Source organism: Myotis nattereri (assembly GCF_964212035.1).
Source record: "Myotis nattereri genome assembly, chromosome: 8".
Taxonomy (NCBI): domain Eukaryota; kingdom Metazoa; phylum Chordata; class Mammalia; order Chiroptera; family Vespertilionidae; genus Myotis; species Myotis nattereri.
The window spans coordinates 38,328,710-38,354,636 of NC_138083.1; the positions used below are offsets into that span (position 1 = coordinate 38,328,710).

Below are 25,927 nucleotides of genomic sequence, written 5' to 3' on the forward strand. Positions count from 1 at the left end.
AGTTGCATTCAGCCCTTGGGTCTTTTGAAAGTTAACATTTAACATGTATGGATACAGTATGTCCAGCAAATGATAGTAAATGTGGTAACTTCTAAACTAAGTAAGCAATCTGGAATTTCAAAAAGTTTATACGTAAAGATGTTCATTCTAGCACTGTTTTTAAAGGCCCCACATTGAAAAAAACTATCCAATAGTAAAGAGAACTATTGTTTAGCGACTCTGAATATAATAATTAGAAATTAAGTATCCTAGGAATTTATAATAAGGTGTTGCTAGTCTAATAAGTGAAAAAGTTGGATACAAAGTTGAGGTATACCATTTAATACTACTTTAAAATTTATTTATTGATAGTTTGCTTTATTATGAAAAAAAAGTAAAGTAGCAGGCAAAAGCCATATCAGCAAAAGAAATGTAATTTAAATAGTGAAGAAAGTGGGATAAATTTAAAAAATGAATGTAGAAAAGATAAATGAAGTTAAGAATTTGGTTAGTATGCAGAATTCTAGTCATCATTTGCTTGAGATAGGCCATGGAGCTATGCACCGGAGCTCAGCGCTGAATTTTCTCAGGACTAATGCAATGTCCCATATAATATAATTCAAACTGCCCATAAGACAAGAAGCAAATAGCCATGGAGAGAAAACACAACTGTTTCTAGGACTGAGTCAGAAAGAAATTTCTTCAGTGGCTCTTCAGAAAAATACACTGGGATATTGTGAACAGTAGCCTCTACAACGTATTTACAGTCAACACAGCAACACATACACAAAACTGTATAATATCTTTCATTCACTGGTATAGCTTTCATCCATTCATTCAATCAACAAATACTATGTGTCAGTTATAAGTCAGGAACTGGTTATGACTATGGCACTTATGGCTAAGGCACTATGATTGGCACTGGGGATATAGACAGTGAACAACAGATAACATCCCTACTCATGGAGATGATATTCTAACTGGAGGAATATAAAGGAAAAAATGAAGTAAATGTATATGTATCCAATAGTCATATATACCATGATGAAAAATGTAGAGGATAAGAATAGGAATTGCTATTTTAGAATGGTCAGGGACGATCTCACCAATGTTAAAATGAGGAACTGCACCATGTAGAAATATGAGGGAAAGACATTCCAGATGGAGAGAATAACAAGTGCAAAGAGAAGGGACAGTATGTGGTGTTTCTGAGGAGCAAGTAGGTGAGTTTGGCTGGAGCAGAGTAAATGAGAAACAAAAGAAATGGGAGGTAGATGAAGATGGGCCCAGCTCACATAACAACTTAGAGCAGTGGTTCTCAACCTTCTGGCCCTTTAAATACAGTTCCTCATGTTGTGACCCTACCATAAAATTATTTTCGTTGCTACTTCATAACTGTAATGTTATGAATCGTAATGTAAATATCTGAGATGCAGGATGGTCTTAGGCGACCACTGTGAAAGGACCGTTCGACCGCCAAAGGGGTCGCAACCCACAGGTTGAGAACCACTGACTTAGAGACTATTGTAAGGATTTTATTCTGTATGAGCTGGGAAGCCATTGGAAGGTTCTGAGCAGAGAAGGAATCTGAGCTGACCTACATTTATTCAGTACATATTTAATTGAGCATCTACATGTAGCATGTTCTGTGCTAAGCACTGGGGATGCTGTGGTAAACAAGAAAACATAATCACTGATGAAATTTACATTCTAGAGGAAAATGGACCATAAATCCATTTTTATTGGACCAATAAAAATAATCAAACAAGATAATCTTTGATTCTAAGAAGTCATAGGAAGGAAAGAGAGCTATGAGATAGAGAGCAAGGGTAGATCTATTTGTAAGCAAAGGCCTTTTTGAGGTGGAAACATTTAAACTGAGCATTGAAAACTGAGGAGAAGTTAGCTATGTGAAGAGTTAGGGAAGGTCATTCCAAGCAGAGGACATAGTAAGTGCAAAGTCCATGAAACAGGAAGAGCTTCAAGAATGTAAGGGAGGTCAATGTGGCTGGAGTAAGTCAAGGAGTACAGGTGGGCAGGCAGGCACTATATCATACAAGACCTTGTATTCTAAAAATAGTTGGAAATTATTGGATCAAAGAAGTGATGTGGGTTTTAAGAAGATTACTCTGGCTTCATATAGAGAACAAACTGGAAGGAACTGAAGTAGAAGCCCCCATCCCAACACACTCATGCACAAAACATACTCAGAAGAAATTTAAAAAAATGTCAACAGTGGCTATTAATATGGGCCCTCAGATATTTTTAGATTACATTTATTTACTCATTCAAAAACATTTACTATATTGTGCTAAGCAACGAGGATACAAGATTAATAAACACAGTACCTGGCCTCAAAGTGCTTGAATTTTAGGAGAGGGGTAGATATATGAATAATGCATGAGCACCGAGGAGTCATAAGTCTGGGAGTCATAAATAGGAGGGGAAATAGGCAGTAATAGGATGGCTTTGGATCCTTCCTCCTCTGCAACTGAAGGGCAGCTTACCTTCAAGTTGAGATGCATGCATAAGCACTTTAGAACTTGAGCAATGCTAGCTGTAGCTCTTTCCCGCTCATGGTCTTTAATTGATTGTAACCATGGATCCATGTGCTATGAAAAATGAAGGGAGCCTAAATGATTTATTGGGAAGATCTGGGATAACACCTTTATTCTGTTTTTGGAGAGAAATTCCACATGTCACTACTACGTCTGAAAATATTTTCCTAAATTATAAACTTGTTTTGGAAATAAAAATGGCGGATGACAAACGAGGCACAAAGACCTAGGGGATCAGGTGGTCCAGCTTCCTTAGGAGCTTATTTCCTAGACTTATTTTCCCTTCATCCCACTTTCTTCAATTATTTATCCTATTCTTCTGTATTTTTTCAGCTTTCTGAAACCTGCTTTGGAAAGACAGGAAATTAATGACATGCTATTAAAGAACTCTAAAGATGGGGAAATTGTATCTGCCTAGAACAGTCAGGGACGGATTCATGGAAAATATAATGTCCATGAGTAGGAGCTTCATAAAGAAGAAATGGCTTGAATTAAGTTGCCAAGGCAGGGAAGTTTAAGGCACAACTGGATAAAGGAAAGAAAGCCAATCTGGCTGCACAGTTGATGTACAAAAATAAGACAAATGAGAAATAATGTTAAGTTGATTGTGGCAATGATAAATGACCACCTGCACTTAGGCACAAATGATTAATAATAGTTTAAAGGGCTATCCCTTTCTGGGATAGCTACATCTTGAAAAGGGCCAAGAGAGCGAGATCTTTGAATGCAGTGAATGCACTCCAATGAATAAATTTCTAATGATGGAATGGCATCTGCTGGGACCGGTACCGGTGAGAGCAGGTAGGCATTAATAACATTTAAGTCTCACCTGGCTCATTCATGAGGCTGACTCTATTCTCTGGTCACTGACTGAAACCCTTCTGTGGTAGTAAGCAATAATAATTTAAGGAATACAGCAACCACTTAAACTGAAAGCCATTTATTTAATACAGTAATTATTGTCTCATGTAAAGGTGAAAAAAATGAGACTTTGAAAAATCACAGTCCTTGCTGAATTTATAACCAATGAATGGCAGAGAGTTGGAATTTAAACTCAAGTCTGACTCAAAATGGATAGTGAATACTCTTAACTATTATGCTATTTCTTAAAACTTAATCCTGCCACATTTTCTCCCACTTTTACCTTTTAATATAACTATTAACTTTCCCATTCTCTCCTGATAGCCTGTTTACCTTCAAAATGATGTCAAAATTTTCCAAATGTGGGTCTTTTACCACCAAACTCTGGAGCATCTCAGAGAATACCTGAAACGTCTGCCTGTAGAGACACTGAAAAGGCACAGGGATAAGTGATGCCATCCATGCGAGTTCCCCAGCACTGCACACTTTTAAGGCTCTCCTCATTATCTTGAAACTTTACTTAACATTGCAGACCCAGTGTAAAAGTGTCGGGAGGCAGTTTTATATATTCACATTACATGGACATTGCAACATTAGTGGGAAGATAGTTAACTGATTCTAACTACATTTGGGGAATTGCTTAGGGGCATCAAAGTACTTTTAAAGTTTGACTTGTGACTCTTTCTGGCATCTTGAAACAAGGGGGAATAAAGTTGCCTTTAGCAATTGCTTTCCCAACCAGTTTACTAGTGGCAGGAAAATCAAGGCCTTTGTACTACCTCCTGGCTCTGCCTGAAAGCTTCTCCTCCAGAGATATCCACACTCTCTTCAACCGTCACAGGGAGCCTTCCCTGACCACCCTGTGTAGAAAGCCCCCGTGCCTCCCACCCACAGTACTCTTTATCCTCTTCTTTCCCCGTTTTAATTTTTCACAGCACTCACTACCACCTGATACTGTATTTACTGGCGAATTGTATCTCTGCACTAGGACAGAAGCTCCCTGGATCAGAGAGTATACTGCTCTATTTCTGCTGCCTATCATGATGCTTAGCACATGGTAACCCTACATATATGCTAAGTATATGAATGCTCCACCTTATTTTAAAGCCAAAAGCAAGGGAAAAGAAGATAAAATAATAAGAGAAAAAGCTATTTCACCACCTATTCTATTTACCAGACTTGGCTTAAATGGTTTTTGGCTAGTTCCAAAAATACCAAATGCACTCTCCAAATTATTAAAGCAAAGTGTGAGTTACCTCTGATTTGCAGGACCCACTTGGTTTGATTTGCTGCAGCTGGGTAAGGGTCTTTTCAGAGGGCAGAGTGATTATACTTTTGGTGATAAGGCTAAACAAGTCAACTCGATCTTCAGAGCCAAACAGCAAATGGACATCTTGGTAACTAGAAAAAGACAGCTTGGGAATAGCAAATGGGGAAGGGTGTGACTTGACATTGATAAGCAGAGATCAAAGTAACCCAAAAGGAAAGAATAGACTGATCGGTATAACGTTCTGATGAAAGAGATCAATGGCTTGCTTGTCAGTCTGTTTAGATACATCTTACAAAAGGTTAGAGAAAGAGTTTCAGGCTCAGAGCCTCCATCCTTCTCCCCTTACCCTTACCCTCTCCGCCTGCCCCGGAGGTCACTGGAGTGACATCCTTCGAGGCTTTTCCTTCAGTTCAACCATGGAAGAGAAACCTGCTACAGTCTAATATAGTAGAGCACGATTTTTCAAAGTGTGTTCTGCCAAGGAGAGTGTACTGCTCTATCAAGGGTTTGTTAGTTTGGGGAATGGCAAGTTAAACCAAGTTAAAAACTTTTTAAACTATGGGACTTTTCGGGACCTTTAATCACAAAGTGTGCAGTATGAACTTCCAAGAAGACAGCCCTTCCAAATCTCTTGAACTGTGGAACTCTGTCATGAAACAGTCATGGTAGTAACCTTCCATCGAATATTCTTGGGACAAAACCGAACTCAAAGGAGGTTCCAATAAGGTCTTTCAAATGCAAATGGTAGCATACGTGAAATCAAAGTTCTTACACAAAACACGGATTTGGTTTCCACTTCTCTAAGTAGTTTTGAGAAGTTAAAAATATGGAACATGTCAGTTGGCTTTGCTATTGGCCCTGAATGTAGAACCAGGATGCATGTGTAGAGGGCATGTGGGTGTCACCTGAGGTCAGTGATGGTGACAAAGACCTCCTGGCGCACAGGGCTGAAGAGAGAATGCAGGGGCTCCTCCTCCACCAGAATCTGTAATGAGAGGGAAAGAGCTTTAGGAGAGAGAGTCCAGAATGTGCCAAGTCATTAGGCCAAGAGATCAGAGATGTGGGTGCCCTGTAAGAACAAGAGCAGGTCCTTCAGACGGCTCTGCTCCTCGGCTCCATAGGACTGGCAGCAGGACAGTGGCCAGGCTAGCAGTTTATTCTCCAGAGTCAGACCCTGGGGTCTGCCTCTTACTAGCTCTTTGAGCTGACACAAGTTATTCAACCTCCCTGTACCTCAGTTTCCTCATCTGTAGAATAACAGTGCTACTTATCTTCATAGGGTAGATGTGAGCACTAAATGAGCTAATTCAAAATATCTAGAAGCCCTCAATAACTACTAGACATCCTAACTCCTCTTTCTACTAAACCAGCCATCTCTAATATAGTGTCTAATAAAATTATGTTACTTGTCTTAAAAAAGGAGTAACTTTACAAATCCCATATTGGTAAAGGGAAAGCTGCTGTGCTCTGCTGGAAAAATCAGCAGAGTGATAGAGAGGAAATAACAGAAGCTTTGGAGCTATATAGCACCTGGAAGTGAGCACTGGCTCTGCCACTCATTGTGTGAACTTGATGTATTAACTTCCCTCTGAGTTTTCTTATCCGAATGGAGGGCATGAGAATATATCTCAGGGAGGGGACGTGAAGAGCAAATGTAAATGGTTGTAGTGGGAACCTTATTGGATTGTCTCTCTAGAAACTGCTCCCAGCCCATAGGAATTGGTGCCTCACAGTCATGGTTCATCTACGTCATTCTGTCCCACTAACAACAGCTCATTTCTCCAGGAGTAGACACCAGGGTCAATTAGACTCTCCTTCTCAGGAATCTGGAATTGAGACAAAGAGCTTCAATTTCAGTTTGGCTGATCTACCAAAAGAAGAAAATTCAAAGTTTGGGAGCACTGGGCCCTATGGACAAGTGCACAGAAAGTCAATTTTGGAAAGAGAAGGGGAGAGAGGTGGGGAATGGAGGGAAAGAAAGAAATAGAAATGCATACAAAGGAGCAAAGATAAACGGAGAGCCCTAGCTGGTTTGGCTCAGTGGGTAGAGCATCGGCCTGAGGACTGAAGGGTCTAGGGTTCAATTCTGGTCAAGGGCATGTACATCAGTTACAGGCTTGAACCTCAGCCCCAGTCAGGGTGTGTGTGGGGTGGGGGTGGGGGGGCAACCAATTGTTGTGGCTCTCTCACATCAATGTTTCTCTCTCTGTATCTCTCTCCCTCCCTTCCACTCTCTCTAAAAATCAATGGAAAAATATCTTCGGATGAGGATGAACAACAATATACATGTATGAATAAAAAACATTTAAAACAAAATAAAAATCAATTAAAAAATAGATAAAGTTCTGAGTATGTGAAAAGGTGTTTTTTCTTTTTTTCTTTTCTGGTTTCATTCCCTTCCTGGAGCTGGCTATTCTTCCTGTCAGGCTTCTGGGAAGACTCAGTTACTCTAAGAGCAAATACTCCACTTTGTGTTTCAGAAGCCTTTAGTGAACTTTTACCTCCCACCAAAACACCTCATTAGGAAATTAGGTTGGTGCCCAGGAGGCAGTGCTCAATAAATATTACTGGGTTATCTTTCTTGCCCTTGCGTTTTCTCTTTCTCTTCTCACTTTCCAACTCTGGTCTGATCTTGCTGGAGTCCCTCTTCTTCCTTATTTCCCTAAGAAGCTTAGTTAATTTTATGGTTTTATAGTCTGGAAGGACAAAGTATAAGGCTCTGCCTTCTGTCTCCCAGGACTCATTTGTCCAAATCTAGTTATCTCAGAGGCATTACCTCTAGTGTTAAAAAGTGACACCACATCCCGACTAGTCTTCAATTGTTGTCAACGGTGTCCTTTCCTGGTGCTCGTAAAAAATGATTTATGACTTTTTTTCTCCTGTATTCACTTCCCACATCCAACCAATCACAGTAATAGCCACTCCCTGTTCTGCAGTTTGATTCTCCATTCCTGCAGCCACACCCTCACCTGTGGGTGAAGGCAGTGCCCTCTTAGCTAAACCACCAGGCCTGCATCCCCTTCGACTTTCACCTACTTGGCCACTTATGCCAGAAATAAGCTTTCCTTTTCTTTTTTTTTAAAAAGCAGATAGGCCTAAACGGCATATGTATACATCACCACTATCAAGATTATGAACAAATGGATCAATCCCAAAGTTCTCTTGTGCTACTTTGTAATTTCTCTCTCCTGCCTCTTCCCACTCTACTTCTATCTCCAGGAAACCATTGATCTGATGTCACCTTAGATAAGCCTGCATTTTCTAGAATTTTATATAAATAGTATCATATAGTATATCCTGTCTGGCTTCTTTCACTCAACGTAATTATTTTGAGATTCACCAGAGTTGTAGCATGTTATCGAGAGTTGATTTCTTCTTATTGCTTTAGTATTCCAAAATTTGTTTATCAAGTCATCTGCTGATGGACATTTGGGCTATTTAGCTATTACAAATAAAGCTGCTATGAATATCTGTGTACCTGCCTTTGTCCAGCCAAACCCTTCATGTTACCTAGGAGTGGAATGGTTGGTTCATATGGTAAGCCTAACTTTTGAAGAAATTGCCAAACTGTTTTCCAAAGTGGTTGTGCCATTTTTACATTTCCACCAGCAGTGTGTAAGATTTCGGTTGCACCATATGTCACCTACATTTGGTATTATCTTTCTTCTTTATTTTAGCCATTCCAATGGGTGTATGGTTGACTCTCATTGTGGTTTTAATTTGCTTTTCCCTAATCATAGTAATGGAGCATCGATTCGTGTACTTATTTATACATCTTTTTTGGTAAAGTGTTACATTTCTGCTTCCCCCCACCCCTCCCCATTCCTTTCCATATCTGTTCTTAGCTTCCTTTGCTCTTTTTATTTGGACACTGAGGAGCCATGCATTGGCATGGGTCATAAGACTGGCAAATGCATTAAAATTCTTCCTTTTTTTTAAAAAAAATATATTTTATTGATTTTTTACAGAGAGGAAGGGAGAGAGATAGAGAGTCAGAAACATCGATGAGAGAGAAACATCGATCAGCTGCCTCCTGCACATCCCCCACTGGGGATGTGCCCGCAACCCAGATACATGCCCTTGACCGGAATCGAACCTGCGACCCTTCAGTCCGCAGGCCGACGCTCTATCCACTGAGCCAAACCGGTCTCGGCTAAAATTCTTCCTTTTTTATGATGACTTTGGCTTTCTCATTCTGTGGGGGTTCCTCAGTAGAACTGCCTCTCTTCGGACATCTCTCCTCTTGTTTTTTGGAGCTGTACTCTCTTAGCCCCTGCACGTGGACTTGCAGGGACTTTGTAGGCTTGCATAATGATGCAAAAATCCATGCTATTCTCTCACAACTACCCTTAACTCTTCTAGGCTGAACCCCCTGCCAGTCACATTTTGGTTGTTACTTGACAGTGGGTATTTTACTACTGGCTGGACAGATCCAGATGCAGAGCACAGGGAAATACAGTGTGCTTTTGCTGTTCGAGACTTGTATTTGTGGGTCTTCTGAGCTCATCGGTTAAACCATGTGGCAACCCACTGCTATCAATTCTTGTGAAAGTAGGACTTTGGAGTCTTGCTATTTTGGCTAGGTCCTATGGCTGCCTATAATTCTCTGCCCATAGACAATAGCCAAGTAGAAAGCTGCATCCATTCTTTTTTTTAATTTAAATTTTTAATTCTTTAAAATATATTTTTTTATTGTTGATAGCATTACAGATATCTCCCATTCCCCACCTTCCCAACCCCGCTTCTCCCAGCCCCTATGCATCCATTCTTAAAATCTGCATTACAGCATTCTGCTCTTCTTGATGTATTGTTGGGAATAGTTCTCAACCTATTTACTAGTATGAGGTGTGGTCACTTCCAAAAGGATTGTAAATTCTTGGAAGAAATGAATTAATACTTTTAGGAAATGTGTGTCCTTTATCAAACCACCAGAGTGTCCTAGATACAGAAGATCCTTGCTGAAAAAACCTGTTAACTGGTTAGCCTTCAATTCTGAATGTGAATCATCAATCTAATCAGCCTTTAGATCTGTGGGTGGAAGAACTGCTCATTTTCCTGGAGTGTACAAGAAATCTCAGCTTCAGAATTTTAGAGCTTTAGGAAACCTGAAAGGGACATTTCATGGATGAGAAAATTAAAGCATCAAAAAGTTAAGTGCTTGGAGGAGAACCAAGATGGCGGCATAGGTAAACACCGGAGATTGCTGCCTTGCACAACCACTTCAAAAATACAACTAAAAGACGGAACGGACATCACCCAGAACCACAAAAAGGCTGGCAGAGGGGAAATTCTTCAACTAGAAGGAAAGAGAACAGCATACCGAGACTCAGAGGAGGCGCAGTGTGGAAAATACAAAGGTGCGGCAAAGGTGCGCGCAGAGCGGGCTGGCGGCTGAGGGCGCGGTTGTCGTTTTCAATCAGGAGGGAGTCTCAGGCTCTGAGCTCCAGTTCCGGGCGAGTCTCTAGGGACCCAGACTCAAACGGGAGAAGTGGGACTGTCTGGCATCGGTCAGAACTCGAGGGCAGCTTTCTCTCTGAGGTTTGCAGCAGTTGCTGGGACTCTGAGAGGCAGAGCCTCTGGGGACGGGACTGAGAGCAGCCATAACTGCTCCCTCCACCCACCCTGTTTGATCCCGTTCGACCCACCCTGCCCAAGCCCTGCACAGAGGCATTTGCCGGGTAGCCTCAGGCAAAGGCTAGATTAGCACCTCCCCAGAGGACAGAAGTTTTCCCACTGCAGACACAGCTGATTCTCACAGCCAGTTGGCCTGCAGGTCAAATCCCCTCCAGTAATACTGACAACAATCAAGGCTTAACTACAACAAGACTGCGCACAAAGACCACTAGGGGGTGCACCAAGAAAGCATAAAAAATGCGGAGACAAAGAAACAGGAAAAAATTGTCAATGGAGGATATAGAGTTCAGAACCGCACTTTTAAGGTCTTTCAATAATTTTCTAGAAACTGCCGATAAACTTAATGAGATCTACAAGAAATCTAAAGAGACCCTCAATGTTGTGATAAAGAACCAACTAGAAATTAAGCATACACTGCTTGAAATAAAGAATATTATACAGACTCCCAACAGCAGACCAGAGGAGCGCAAGAATCAAGTCAAAGATTTGAAATGCGAAGAAGCAAAAAACACCCAACCGGAAAAGCAAAATGAAAAAAGAATCCGAAAATACGAAGATAGTGTAAGGAGCCTCTGGGACAGCTTCAAGCGTACCAACATCAGAATTATAGGGGTGCCAGAGATGAGAGAGACCAAGATATTGAAAACCTATTTGAAGAAATAATGACAGAAAACTTCCCCCACCTGGTGAAAGAAATAGACTTACAAGTCCAGGAAGTGCAGAGAACCCCAAACAAAAGGAATCCAAAGAGGACCACACCAAGACACATCATAATTAAAATGCCAAGAGCAAAAGACAAAGAGAGAATCTTAAAAGCAGCAAGAGAAAGAAACTCATTTACCTACAAGGGAATACCCATACGACTGTCAGCTGATTTCTCAACAGAAACTTTGCAGGCCAGAAGGGAATGGCAACAAATATTCAAAGTGATGAATACCAAGAACCTACAACCAAGATTACTTTATCCAGCAAAGCTATCATTCAGAATTGAAGGTCAGATAAAGAGCTTCACAGATAAGGAAAAGCTAAAGGTGTTCATCACCACCAAACCAGTATTATATGAAATGCTGAAAGGTATCTTTTAAGAAGAGGAAGAAGAAGAAAAAGGTAAAAATACAAATTATGAACAACAAATACACATCTATCAACAAGTGAATCTAAAAATCAAGTGAATAAATAATCTGATGAACAGAATGAACTGGTGATAATAATAGAATCAGGGACATAGAAAGGGAATGGACTGACTATTCTTGGGGGGGAAAGGGGTGTGGGAGATGTGGGAAGAGACTGGACAAAAATCGTGCACCTATGGAAGAGGACAGTGGGTGGGGAGTGAGGGCGGAGGGTGGGGTGGGAACTGGGAGGAGGGAAGTTATGGGGGGAAAAAAAAGAGGAACAAATGTAATAATCTGAACAATAAAGATTTAATAAAAAAAAAAAGTTAAGTGCTTGCTTAAGTGCATCATCTCCTTTGTAAAGACTGGATCCTTTGACATGGAATTGACCACTCACTCACTCCTCTGTGCCCTCATTATACCTATTTAAACTTTTTTCACAGTCCTTGTGACAGCTGACTACATCTTGCTTGGCTGCAGAAACAGGGATTATGTCTTCTTTGTCTTTGAAGCCCCAATTTCCAGGTCACTGCCTGGGACGGTCAGGCACTTAAGAGGACAATGAATGAATGAGTTTGTGGCAGAGTGTGGCTTAAGTTAATTACAAATAGGACCCAAAAAAATAAAAAGAACACAATCATGTTTCTTTTAAAAAACAGTTTAATGTATTTTAATAGCAAACTTACAGGAATAGCACAGCAGACAGACAACATTAAAAACATGTACTTGCATGTGAAACAACTCAGAAAAGTATACTGAAAGGGTAGAGTCTACTGTATGATAAAAATGCTACAAATAACATTTAGTTGCCATCAATAAGAACTTTACTTGTTTTTAAAAAATCCAAATGCTGGCACTGTCCAGAAAAAATTTAATGGGTTTATTTATATTGTTATAAAGTTGAACTGCTGAAACTTGTTTACTGAAACGTTTTGACTTGCATTAATGCTTTATGTTCCCACATTTATAGTAAAAAAAATTCACACACAAATGAAAATGGAAAAACTGCCAATACCTGATTCCTGGTCCCTATTTCCCACTTGCAATCATATACTTAGGTACCTTTTAACCCCATGGCGAAAAAATACTTAATGTTCAGAACTACCAATAACAGGAAGGAGAGAAAAAAAAAATTTCTTTTTAAAAAAGAATGAAATGTTTCCCATCCTAGTGAGTTCTTAAGAATGTTCTCTGTGCCTGAGGCATGTTAGCTGGATGTCTTTTGGCATAACTGTTACATGTTTGGCATGGATAGCATACAGGTTGGTGTCTTCAAAAAGGCCAACCCGATAGGCCTCACTTGCCTCCTACAAAGCACCAATTGCTACACTCTGGAAGCACAGATCTGTTTTGAAGTCCTGAGCAATTTCTCATACCAGACACTGGAAGGTAAGTTTGGAAATTAGTTCAATGGACTTCTGATGGCATCTAATTTCACAAAGTGCCACAGTACCAGGCCTTTAACAATGAGGTTTCTTTACTCCTCCAGCAGAGGCCCCACTCTTGTGAGGGGCTTCGGTAGCCAGTTGTTTCCTTGGTGCTTTACCACTGGTGGATTTGTGGGCAGCCTGCTTTATAGGAGCCATGGTAGAGAGACCTCTTTACTTACCTCCCTTCTCCTTGGGCTGGAGCTGGGGTTAGAGAGCAAGGGTGGTTGTGAACACCTACAATCATGATTCTTAAATGCAAAATATGTGTTAGGTACTATGCTACCTGGCTTACATCTATTTCTTATTTAATGCTCTCAATAGCTTTGTGAAGTAGATACAGCTATCCTTATTTTATAGATGAAGAAACTGAGGCACTGGGCAGTTGGTAGTTTTCCAAAGTCACATTGCTAGACAGAGGCAGAGCTAGTCCTTGAACCTAGGTACTGCATTATAGAGTCTGCCTCTGAACTACTGCTTGATTAATGAGAACACAGCATTGTTTTTACTGAGAAATTTAATTGTTACCCCTCTCCTTTCTACTTCTTTTTCAATTGATTTGTCAAGGCTGATTACATTTGTAGAGTACCCCTGAGTATTTCTCCTCCATGCAGAAATACTGATATGAGAAAAGGATAAGGGGATCAATAATAAAAGTGAAGCCCTAGCCAGTTTGGCTCAGTGGATAGAGCGTTAGCCTGTGGATCAAAGGGTCCTGGGTTTGATTCTGGTCAACGGCACATACATACCTAGGCTGCAGGCTCCTCTCAGGCCTGGGCCCTGGTCGGGGCTCATGCAGGAGGCAACCAATTGATGTGTTTTTCTCACATCAATGTTTCTTTCTGTCTTTCCCTCTCTCTTTTACTCTCCCTAAAAATCAATGGAAAAATACCCTCAGGTGAGCATTAACAGGGGGGAAAAAAAGTGAAGCCACTAAAAATTTGTTAGCCAGATCACTGAATTTGCATGGCCCCAATAATTTGTGATAAAGTCATGATACTTACGTATAGAATATGCACAATGTCTGCGATGTGGCCGTGAATGAATGATTCTGTGGTTTCATCATAAGGTAAAATTCGGCTGAGAGAAGACAAAGATCTTAGGTATGTCAGCTTCTCATGTTCACTCTGAATTTGTAAAAAAATGATAAAAATACAATTATACATTGCCATCCCACTTGGTCATTATAGAGGGCTTTTGAAGTTTCTTGGAATGTTTTAAACAACGGACATGTCATTCAATCCAATGTCAGTCTTTTATTATGAGTAATGAATAAATTACAGAGGACTGAATTCCTTGTCCACTGGTCCTGCCTGGGTTTGTGACCTCGTTTTCCCTCTCAGCTAGATTTCTAAGTGCTCCTTGATGGCTTTTCCTACCTTTAGTCTTTGTTGCCTCACCTACTCACCCTGCATACTGCTGTCTGATTAAGCTTCCTAAAGGAGACCTCCGATGCTGTTACTTCTAGCTCTCTTGATGCCATTAAATATTCATTATTTTGAGTCTTTGTTTCCTATTAAAATGCAAGTTCTGATTTGAAGAGCAAAATCTCTTTTGTGTTATTCTCTTTTTCTAAATATGAAAGCACTATCTATTTACCATAGAAACTTGGAAAAAATAAAGTATAAAGAAGAAAATAAAAGACCAATAATTCCACAATCTGGAGAAAATTTCTTCTTGTCTCATCTCCTATCCCCCCTCCTCCACACATATAGATGGTATAAAAATGGTAGAAGCTCTCTGGAAAGCAAGTAGCAATACAGAGCAAGAATCTGACTTTATGGCCTGATTATCTCTCACCAGGATTAGTATAACAATGCAACACTAGGTTTGCCTGCTCTAGTTTTGCTTCTCTCGGATCTATGCTTCCCCCTCCCCCATCATCAGATTCATTGTTTAAAAAATGCAAATTTGACCAGGTGACTCTCTATCAAAAATCTTTCAATAGCACCCATGGAGGTCAAGGTCCTTCCCAAAGGGACCCCTGCTAATGTCTTCCAATTCATTTAGTTTTTATTTTATTTATTTATTTTAAATATATTTTTATTGATTTCAGAGAGGAAGGGAGAGGGAGAGAGAGATAGAAACGCCAGTGATGAGAGAAAACCATTGATGGGCTGCCTCATGCACAACCCCCACTGGGAATGGAGCCTGCAACTCTGGCACGTGCCCTTGACCCAGAATCGAACCTGGGACCCTTCAGTCCACAGGCCGACACTCTATCCACTGAGCCAAACCGGCTGCGGCCACTTAGTTTTTATATGTTCAGTTTGTGATGCCTTTGGGAAATAGTCTGAGTCAAAAGCGAAGACCAACATTCTGGTTTTAAGTGTTTTAAAAACATTTTTACTGGTATTATACATAGAAAAAAAATGTAAAGCTTGATCAATTTTCACAAACCAAAAACATCTGTGTGTATGTACATATATCCAAAGGAAACGAATCTGGATCTCAAAGAGATGTCTGCACTTCCTTGTTTATTGCATCATTATTCATAGGAGCCAAAATATGGAAACCTAAGTGTCTGTTGACGAATGACACACCTTCCACACTATGCTTTAAACATCCCAGACTTTATTTGATTCTCTGCTCCTTTCTGCCACAAAGTTGTCAAGCACTCCATTTCCTTTTTCTGAACACACCCTCCAACTCTAACTTCTATTTTCACCTATTCATTCCTCAGATCTAAGCTAAGGGTTACTTCCTCAGCAATGCCTTCTTTTACTCCCAGGTTATGATCAATTCTTCTGTTATGTACTCTCATAGAATGAATAAGTGAATGGATGAATGTTTCACCTAAACAATGGAATACTGTATTAAGTAGGATAATATAGATTTTTGTTGTTGTTGTTAATCCTCACCGAGGATATTTTTTACATTGGTTTTTAGAGAGGGTGGAAGGGAGGGAGAGAGGAGGGAGAGGGAGAAGAAAATAAGGGGGTGGTGGGGAGGGGGGAGGGAAAGAGAGAGAGAGAGACAGAGAGACAGAGAGACAGAGAGACAGAGAAAGAGAGAGAAACATTGGTGTGAGAGAGACACACATTGACTAGTTGCCTTCCACACTTGCCTGACCAGGGCCAGGGATCAAACCCACAATCCAGGTACTTGCCCTCCACCAGGAATCAAACCCGAGTCTCTTCAGTGCGTGGGCACAAGCTTTAACTAAAGAGCCACAACCAGCCAGGGCAGGATAATATAGATTCTAGCTATTGACGTAGAAATGTTTTTCTCCCACCATTTCTGATGTTTATTTGTCTATAATTACATTCATCGGTATGCACAGAAAAAACTCTGAAAATATATATGCCAAAATGTTAACAGCAGTCATCTCAGGACAGTAGAATTAATGAAGATTAACTTAAATTTTTATTATGATTTTCTTTGTTTTTATAGGAATGTAATAATTTTTATAGGAATGTAATAAGTGTTATAAATAAATATTATAAATAGAAAAATAAAAAAGTATAAATATAAAATTTATAGCTTATAAATTATTTGTATAAAAAGAAATAATATAGTTTAAAATATTTGTTAAAATGGAGGAATAAGATGGATAACTTGAAAATATTGCTTGTGCCCTAACCGGTCTGGCTCAGTGGATAGAGCGTCGGCCTGTGGACTGAAGGGTCCCAGGTTCAATTCCGGTCAAGGGCATGTTTGTTGGTTGCGGGTACATCCCCAGTAGGGGGTGTGCAGGAGGCAGCTGATCGATGTTTCTCTCTCATTGATGTTTCTAACTCTATCCTCTCCCTTACTCTCTGTAAAAAAATCAATCAAATATATATTTAAAAAGAAAAAAAAAGATTGCTTGTGCATACCTTTAGCTCACCATGAAAAAACTCCTGGATGGACTCGATCAGGTTCTCAACGTTGGCCTCACTGAAGGCGTCGTCATGAGTCAGGTATCTGAACCTATCTGTGAGGGATTCCAGAGGAAGTCAAGAGATGACAGAGATGTCTGAGTCTAATATCAAAAGAAAGACATCAGATGATGCCCCCATACTATGTAAAGTTATACGGTTTAGTGGGGAAAACCACTTGTTCTCACCTTTACTGTTTGCTCTGCCCAAGCCATTCCCCTTTATGAGTCTCAGTTTTCTCAATTACAAATTCAATGTTCTCTAAGGGCTTCCTAAGCTACAAAAACATTGGAGTGAACTCTAGCAGAGCTGTTAAGAACACAAACCTTATCTCAGTTTCAGACTAGCCGGAATCCTGGCTCTCCCACTTATTAGTTCTATGACTTTAAAAAAAAAAATTTATTGTTGAGATTATTATAGATATCCCTTCCCCCCCCCCCCCCAAAGTTTTCCTCCACCCAATTCCCACCCCACCGCAGGCCCTTGCCACCCTATCGTCTGCATCCATAGGTACTGCATACATAAAAGACCTTTGTCTTATCTCTTCCCACACCCCCCTCACACCCCCTTCCCTCTGAGAACCGTCAGTCTGTTCCATTTCTATGCCCCTGATTCTATTCCATTCACCAGTTTATTCTGTTCATCAGATTTTTTATTCATTTGATTTTTAGATTCACTTGTTGATAGATATGTATTTGTTGTCACTTTGTTGTTCATAATTTTTATCTTTACCTTCTTCTTCTTCTTCTTCCTCTTCTTAAAGAATACCCTTCAGCATTTCATATAATATTGGTTTCGTGGTGAAAAACTCCTTTAGCTTTTTTTTGTCTGTGAAGCTCTTTATCTGACCTTCAATTCTAAATGATAGCTTCGCTGGGTAGAGTATTCTTGGTTGCAGGTTCTTACTATTCATCATTTTGAATATTTCTTGCCACTCCCTTCTGGCCTGAATAGTTTCTGTTGAGAAATCAGTTGATAGTTGTATGGGCACTCCCCTGTTTTTCTCTTGCTGCTTTTAAGATTCTTTGTCTTTTGCCCTTGGCATTTTAATTATGATGTGTCTTAGTGTGGTCCTCTTTGGATTCCTTTTGTTTGGTGTTCTCTGCGCTTCCTGGACTTGTAAGTCTATTTCTTTCACCAGGTAGGGGAAGTTTTCTGTCATTATTTCTTCAAATAGGTTTTCAGTATCTTGCTCTCTCTCTTCTTCTGGTACCGCCATAATTTGGATGTTGATATGCTTGAAATTGTCCCAGAGGCTCCTTACACTATCTTCATATTTTTGGATTCTTTTTTCTTTTTGCTATTCTGGCTGGGTGCTTTTTGCTTCCTCGTATTTCAAATTATTAACTTGATTCTTGGGATCCTCTAGTCTACTGTTGAATCCCCTGTGTATTATTCTTTACTTCAGTCAGTGTTAGCTTAATTTCTGACTGGTCCTTTTCCATTTTTTTGGCATTCTCACTAAGATCCTTGAAGGTCTCACTAAGTTCCTTGAAGATTTCTAGAAGATTCTCGAGTAACCTTATAACTGTGCTTTTGAACTCTATATCCAGTAGTTTGCTTTCTTCCATTTCTTTCATTTGTGACATGTTTCTTTGTCTCCACATTTTGGCTGCTTCCCTGTGTTTGTTTCTATGTATTAGGTAGCTGCTAAGTCTCCTTGAATTGATAGAGTGGCTGTGTGTAGTAGGTGTCCTATAGGGCCCAGTGGCTCAACCTCCCCAATCACCTGCGGTGGACACTCTTGATGCACCCCTTTGTGGGCTGTGTGCACAGTCTTATTGTAGTTAAACCATGATTGCTGTTGGTATCACTGGGAGAAATTGACCTCTAGGCCAACTGGCTGTAGGGAACAGCTGTGACTACAGTGGGAGAGCTGCTGTGCAGGAGACACCCTTATTAGGCAGGACTTGCTTCAGTGGGGCTTTGGTGCTCATTGAGTCTGCCCCTTGAGTGTGTCACTTATGGATGTAAATAGTTGTAATCTGGTACGGTCTCACACTGACCACTGGGTACACTGGCTCCTGGATCTCCAAGAATGTGCAGTTAGCCACTGCATAGGGCCACCCAGCAGGAGCTACAGAGAGATCTGAAGATTCTTCCTCTTTGTATCAGATTTGGAAGTGTCCAGATGAGGCCCAGCTGTGAAGCAAGGCAGGCTGGTGTTGGTGCTGGCCTTAGGCCTTTCATTGATAGTTTTGGGGCTCCCTAACCCAATTGCAGCTTGGTTGACAGGTTTTGGGCTGAGAAAGGACAGGCCATTCATATGCAAAAGCTAATGCACACAGCTTGGATGTGGTTGCAAATTGGGTGGGACAGGGTCTCAGGGAATCTCCAGGGTGGAGCAAACAGAAATGGCTGCCAGTCAGCCCTGCACCGAGGAGACCCCAGCATGTGAACAATGACTGCTGGGAGCACCTCCATCTGGAAGAAAGCCACCCCTGCATTTCTACCCCAATGCCAGATAGTTCAGTTTCTCCCTGTTTGTGTCTGGGTCCCCCAGAGCCTTGCCTGGCACTGGAACTCAGAGAAAGTGGGAGCTTGTAAATTCCGTTCACAGTGCTGGCCCTTTAAGAGGAGCAGCTGGTTCTCCAGCAGCCTGTGTGTCACTCAGCCCCAATCCGCACTTGTTTTTATAGTCCGTAGTTCTTACTGCCCGTAGGGACTTCTTTCCCCATTTCTGGGACCCTGGGCTGGGGGTCTGGTGTGGGGCTGGGACTCCTTGCTCCTCCGGGCAGCCTCCAAAGAGGCGATCTCCCTCACGATTAAAAAAGCAGCACACCCAGGTGCCAGACCAGCCCGTTCCACACCTCCACACCTCCTACCAGTCTCAAAGTGCTTTCTTCTTTACCTCTCTAGTTGTAGTACTTCCACTCAGCCAGCTTTCCCGTGGTTCTAGATCAGGGGTGGGCAAACTTTTTGACTCGAGGGCCACAATGGGTTCTTAAACTGGACCGGAGGGCCGGAACAAAAGCATGGATGGAGTGTTTGTGTGAACTAATATAAATTCAAAGTAAACATCATTACATAAAAGGGTACGGTCTTTTTTTTTTTTTTAGTTTTATTCATTTCAAACGGGCCGGATTCGGCCCGCGGGCCGTAGTTTGCCCATGGCTGTTCTAGATGATAGTTGTTCTGTATTTTAGTTGTAATTTTGATTTGGTAGTGGGAGGCAGCAAGTACATGTGTTTACCTATGCCACCATCTTGGTTCCTCCTCTAGTTTTATGACTTTTATCAAGTTAGTTTGTCTGTTGAAACCTGTTTCCTCACTTGTAAAACAAGACCATTATGAGGATTAAGTGAGAAAATACATATAAGACTTATTCCAGTATGTGGCCCACAGTAAGCACTTAAATAGTAGATATTATTCAAATTCAAAAGCTTATGACTGTGGTGACAAGAGCTTAAAATATAGTAACAGTACCTTGCTGTTTTCTTCCTGCTTGACCAGGTTGCAATACGTGCTTGAGGTATTTCCTTCCTGACCTGAGATGTACTTTAAAGGAACAGGCTCCAGTGTAGGGAATCCTTGCTCTGCTTTTTTCTAGCATTCTGACTCTGTGAGGCCTTACTTTCTCTGGGCCTATTTCTTCATTTCCAAAATGGGGATCATAATAGAATCTACCTCATTTGGCTGATATAGAACTAGCACCAAAGAAGTGTTGGCAAATCGTATTCCTTTGCTCACTGAGTGACAATAATTGTGGTGGCATCATGTAGGTTTACATCCTTACCTTCTCTATTTTTCAATACCAAATCCCTATTCCTATTGGACAAATAGGCTATTTCCCCCTTAACATACCTATCATCTGAGGGTTTCTACCACTCAATTTTTTTACTCCTTTTGGTCTCCTGAATTATAGCCTCTTCTGCAAATTCCTCCCACTCCCTGCCATGTCCTTGTTATCCAGTAGAAGCCATATTCTTGTTCACCTCCTATCTTCGCAAAGGCTTTCCTTTTGCTTGTATGTTTTTCCTTCTTCTGTCCCTTATCTCTCCTTGCATATCTAACTCTTACTCATTCTTCAGGGCTCAGCTCCAGCATGCCTTTCCTGAATCCCCTCTGCTCATTTTGGCTAAATATCCTCCTAGCTGCTAATAAACCTCTTTATATTTGCTCCTTACTCCCACCTCCATCCCCAATCACATATTAAACTGAGTTCCATTTCTTTGTTTCCCTAGGAGTATACTGTATTTGTTCTGCTCACTGCTATATCTCCAGCAGCTAGATCAGTGTTTAGAGTATAGCAAGGCTTCAGTAAATATTTATTGAATGAATGTACAAATAAATGAACGTAGTTCCTCAAACATACTATAGTCTTTCCTGTCTCGTGCAAATACTGCTCCACCTATCTGGAATGCTCTTCCCTCTACTTCTCACCTGGGTAGCTCTTTCAGGTCTTTGAGACCCTCTTTAGGTTTAAACAGCAGTGTCTCAGACAGGTTCTCTCTGCCAAACATGATTTAAATTAGGTTCCCATCCCTTTATTTATTTATTTTTTGGGGGTCTCAGTCCTTGTTTAATTCTTTCATAGTGTTTACTACAACTTGTAATTACTTTATATACTGTCTCTTTACCTATTTTGGTTCTTCTCAGCACTATGATGTAAATTGTGAGGGCAGGAACCATGTTTGCTTTGTTCACTGATGCATGTCATTGTTCTAGTGCTGGGGCCTCCTTGGTGCAGGGCTGACTGGCAGCCAATTCTGTTTGCTCCACCCTGGAGATTCCCTGAGACCCTGTCCCATCCAATTTACAATCCCACCCAAGCTGTGTGCAGTGGCTTTTGGATATGAATGGCCTGTCCTTTCTCAGCCTAAAACCTGTCAACCAAGCTGCAGCTGGGTCAGGGAGCCCCAAAGCTATCAATAAAAGGCCCAAAGCTGGCACCAGCACCAGCCTGTACTTAATAGTTATAGAATGAATGAAAGATAGTTATTTTGTAGGCCAATCCAAATTCCACCCACACCTACCTTTCTCTTCTCAGAATCCTTCTAGCATGTAGAGTCTAGACTAGACCTTGTGCAAATAGGCAGGATTATTTGTCTCAGGACCAAGTTAGTATCCTGTATGTCTAGAATAATGTATCTTATCTCATTTTTCCAATCATATTCCAAGGTTTTAAAGTCAGGGACCAAATTCATTGTCAAAGTCCAGTCAAGGGCTGGTTACCGAGTTACTTGACTTGAAAAGAGATGCCCCTCCACCCCGTTCTTTCCCCCTTTTACCTGTAAATTCAACGCTACTTGGGCCCTTTATAATATCCTCTAAGTTGCTCAGCTGCAAATCCAGACTTCCTGAATCACTATCGGACGCATAAGGGACCACTACTTCCCAACTACAGATCCTACGAAAAAAGAGGGGATTAGAAAAATTAGTTTTTCAAGACTGCTTCTGTCTCATCACTCAAGCTTAAATGTCACTTTTCAGAGGCGTTTATTGATCACCAATCTAGGTTAACCAGCCTCTCCCCACCCCAGTCCGACAGTTATTTTCTTATGTTTTCATAGTATTTAATCATTGCCTATAATTATCAAGTTAATTTGTGTTGTTTATTGACTGTCTCCCATTAAACTATAAACTTCATGAGAGGAGAAACCCTATTTATATGGTCATAGTTGTATCCTCAGCACTTAGCATATTGTCAGCCTTATGGGGAGTAAATGGATAGATAAGAAATACTAAGCCACTGTTAAAAAGAGACTGAGACAAAGAAAGGCTACTCGCCATGAAAAGGGAAATCTTACCCTTTGCTACAGCGTGGATGGGCCTCAAGAGCATTATGCTAAGTGAAATTAGTCAGTCAGAGAAAGTCAAGTACGATGATGTGGGTAGTAATGAACAAAATTAACTAACAAACAAAATAGAAACAGACTCATAGAGAACAGATTGACAGCTGTCAGAGGGGAGAGGGTTTACCAGGCTCGGTGAAAATGGTAGAGGGACTTAGCAAACAAAACAAAACAAAAAACAGACACAGATAACAGTACAGTGTTTACCAGAGAGAAAGAGGGTTGGGGGGAGGTAGAAGAGGGTAAAGAGGGGATAAATGGTGATGGAAAGAGACTTGACTTGGGGTGGTGAACACACAACATACAGATGATGTATTATAGAATTGTACACCTGAAACCTAAATACTTTTATTAACCAGTGTCACCCCAATACATTCAATGAAAAAAAAAGAGACTGAGGTAGAATACCCCCCACCTACCTCAATCCCTCTTCCCCTTTCTTTTTTTCTATAGACAAAATACCTTCTAATATGTGATGCACTTATTTATGATATTGTTTATTGGATAATAGTTTTCATTACTAGAAAAATATTTCTTCAAATTTTTGTACTATTCACAATGTAAAGTCTATAAAGACATGGCACATTTTTAAGTTTAATTTCTATTAACATTTTATCCACCATTAGGTTTAGACAGTAACAAAGCAATAATTGATAACGTAAAAATAAAAAGGCCTTTCAAAGTGAGAGGCAAACAAGCATTTATTTGAGATCAATAAGAATAACTATTTGGGAATCAAATCAGGTGGAAGCCCAAATAATGTTCTGATTAGGAGACAAAGGCAATAGGTATTTATGAGGAAAAAAAGAGGAACAATTAGATTAATAGAAGGAAAGCATTTCTATTGGTGAAGATAACAATATAGTGATGTTAATTCTAGGCTATGTTTTAAATTTTTAGTTAGGTAGTCATCAGTTAGAACTGCTTCTTTTTTTAAAAATATATTTTATTGATTTTTTACAGAGAGGAAGGGAGAGGGATAGAGAGTTAGAAACATCGATGAGAGAGAAACATTAATCAGCTGCCTCTTGCACATCCCCCACTGGGGATGTGCCCGCAACCAAGGTACATGCCCTTGACCGGAATCGAACCTGGGACCCTTGAATCCGCAGGCCAACACTCTATCCACTGAGCCAAACCGGTTAGGGCTGCTTTTTTCTTATTTTTGCAAACAGTTCTTTGGGAAACAAAGTTGTTTAGGTCCAAAGGTTATTTTGCCTTGTTTTCCTCTGGCATGGTAGCTTCAGTTCCATTTTAAAAACACACACATATTTATGGGGTTTTTTTTGGTTGCCTCCTATATGTACCCCGACGGGATTGACACCAAAATCTGGGTATGTGCCCTGACCGGGAATTGAACCTGACACCTTTTGGTATATGGGGTGATGCTCCAAATGAAGCCTCCAGCTCTGTTTTAAAGTGGCTTCATGTTTTGTGTTTGTTTTTATTGTTTATAAAATCAAGCTCTGGTTTGTAGCATTTGCTGAATCTATGGTTGCGGCCAAAATCAAGCTACCAATGTCACTTTGGGAAGAAATGTGCAGTAGCACACACCATCATATATTTCCACTATTCAGATACAGTAGAAATAAGCAGCCACGAAAACATAGACAATGAGAAAATGTAGTGAAACACTTAGGAAGTGATGAGTTTGGTTTTCAATATACTTTATTTCATTATCAGTTTGTATAATTTAATTTTTCTTAGTTGTATTTAACAACTAATTTGCAAACTCCTGATAAATTCAACAATTGACTTTGCAAATCGGTATGAGATGACTCCAGCATACTATTGGTTATTTTATTACTGAGTTGAAGGAGTTCTTTATATATTCTGGATCAGCACTGTCCAATAGTACTTTCTGTGATAGTGGAAATGTTTTATAATTCTGCTCTGTCCATATGATACCTACTAGCACACGTGGCTATTGAGCACTTAAAATGTGGCTAGTACAAACTAATTTTTACTTTTGGTTCATTTAAATTCAAATTTAAATACTTACATATAGCTAGTATCTACCACACTAAACAGCACAGCACCAGACATAGCAAGAACTGACTCTCACTGTTTGGGGTAATAATATCTGGGGCACTAATAATAAGAAGTTACCATATTGTGCCTTGGCCGGTGGTGCTCATTGGTTATAGCATCAAAGGGTCTCTGGTTGGGTTCCTTGTCAAGGGCACATACCTGGGTTGCGGGTTCTCTCCCCATCCCTGCTCGTGCAGGAGGCAACTAGTCCATGTCTCTCTCTCTCTCTCTCTCTCTCTCTCTCTCTCTCTCTCTCTCTCTCTCTGTCGCTCTCCCCTCCCTCCTTTTCATCCTCTCTGAAAAGCAATGGAAAAAATATCCTCTGGTGAGGATTAACAAAACAAAAAAGAGTTACCATTTTGTGCATACTTCGTATGTTCATAATAGTTAAAAAGCACAGATGACGGAGTCAAACTACCTGGGTTCAAATCTTTGTTTCCTTCTCTATCAAATGGAATAACTATACACCTCACAGAGTGGTGACAGGGAGTAAACGAAATGCTGTGTACGTAGAGACACTGTCGGGCTATCCTGTTAACTCTCAATAAGTGGAATTAGTTATTATTAGTTCTTAGATCACTTCCATTTTTGAGCTTGTTACTTCGTAATCTTGGCTAATATGCTCCTCATAATAATGAGGAGTCACTGAATTATCAGGAGTCAAGACAAATGCTTTGCAAATCAGATGAAATGGCACTCATAGGTTAGTTATTAACAACCGAAACACTCTTTGGAGGAAATTGCCATAATTTACGAAAGGGCAATAAAAAAACAAAACAAAAAACACACAAAAAACCCTCGAATACCGCCCTTCCCCACCTGACCCTTCCCATTTCTTTAAAATTGGCCGGGCTGCAGAGACGGTTGAGTGACAGGCGACCGACCAATCAAAGGTGGCCCCGTCTCGGGCCCGCCCTGAAGCCTTGCCCAATAGCGTCGTGGTAGCGCCCGGAATAAGACCGTTGCAAGGTGGCCGGTACCAAGTGGACCTGGGCGCCGGGGGGAGCGGGCCTGTACGCGAGGACCGCGAGGTCCTTTGGGCGCGAGGACCAGAATTCCGGCTGTGGCTACAGGGAGCAGCCCGGCCCAGCGGGACGGCGGGGACTCACCTGTCCCTAGAGGGCATCTCAGCGCGCGGAGCCTGCCGCGAGTTCCCGGCGTCCCCTCCGGCGCGCTCCCGGAGCCACTTTTCTGAGCGGAAGTCCGCTAGCGGTGCGGACCCTTCTTGGACCTGCTCGGAGGAATGGCGCCGCCGGGTGAGGTGCTGCGCATGGCTCGACGCCGGGGCCCCGCGGACGGCATGCCTCGGCGACTGGGCCAGCGCCCGCGGGAGGCTAGTGTTAGTCACTCGGGAGCCGGCCAGGCGGGGTCCCCTTCCTCGGCGGCACTGGGGCATG

General features: G+C 41.1%; 2 protein-coding genes across 3 annotated transcripts in view; one reads left to right on the plus strand and one right to left on the minus strand.

The window, feature by feature from the left end:
- Positions 1-25,656, minus strand: part of LOC308523720 (protein MROH8-like) — a gene marked incomplete at its 5' end in the record, with an annotated part of 27,341 nt that extends 1,685 nt beyond the window's left edge. Inside the window, 8 exons of the mRNA XM_081097720.1 lie at positions 2,487-2,591; positions 3,732-3,827; positions 4,655-4,799; positions 5,574-5,653; positions 13,849-13,971; positions 16,663-16,760; positions 21,936-22,054; positions 25,640-25,656. Coding sequence (XP_080953846.1) covers positions 2,487-2,591; positions 3,732-3,827; positions 4,655-4,799; positions 5,574-5,653; positions 13,849-13,971; positions 16,663-16,760; positions 21,936-22,054; positions 25,640-25,656 — 783 coding nt within the window. The remainder of the gene's footprint in view (positions 1-2,486; positions 2,592-3,731; positions 3,828-4,654; positions 4,800-5,573; positions 5,654-13,848; positions 13,972-16,662; positions 16,761-21,935; positions 22,055-25,639) is intronic.
- The window catches only part of RPN2 (ribophorin II), a 58,891-nt gene continuing 58,444 nt past the window's right edge, over positions 25,481-25,927 (plus strand). The window contains exon 1 of one of the 2 annotated variants that reach the window (XM_081097095.1): positions 25,481-25,786. In XM_081097095.1, the coding sequence (XP_080953221.1) occupies positions 25,774-25,786 (13 nt within the window). In that variant the 5' untranslated portion in view covers positions 25,481-25,773. The remainder of the gene's footprint in view (positions 25,787-25,927) is intronic. The other variant, XM_081097094.1, reaches the window with a different exon arrangement.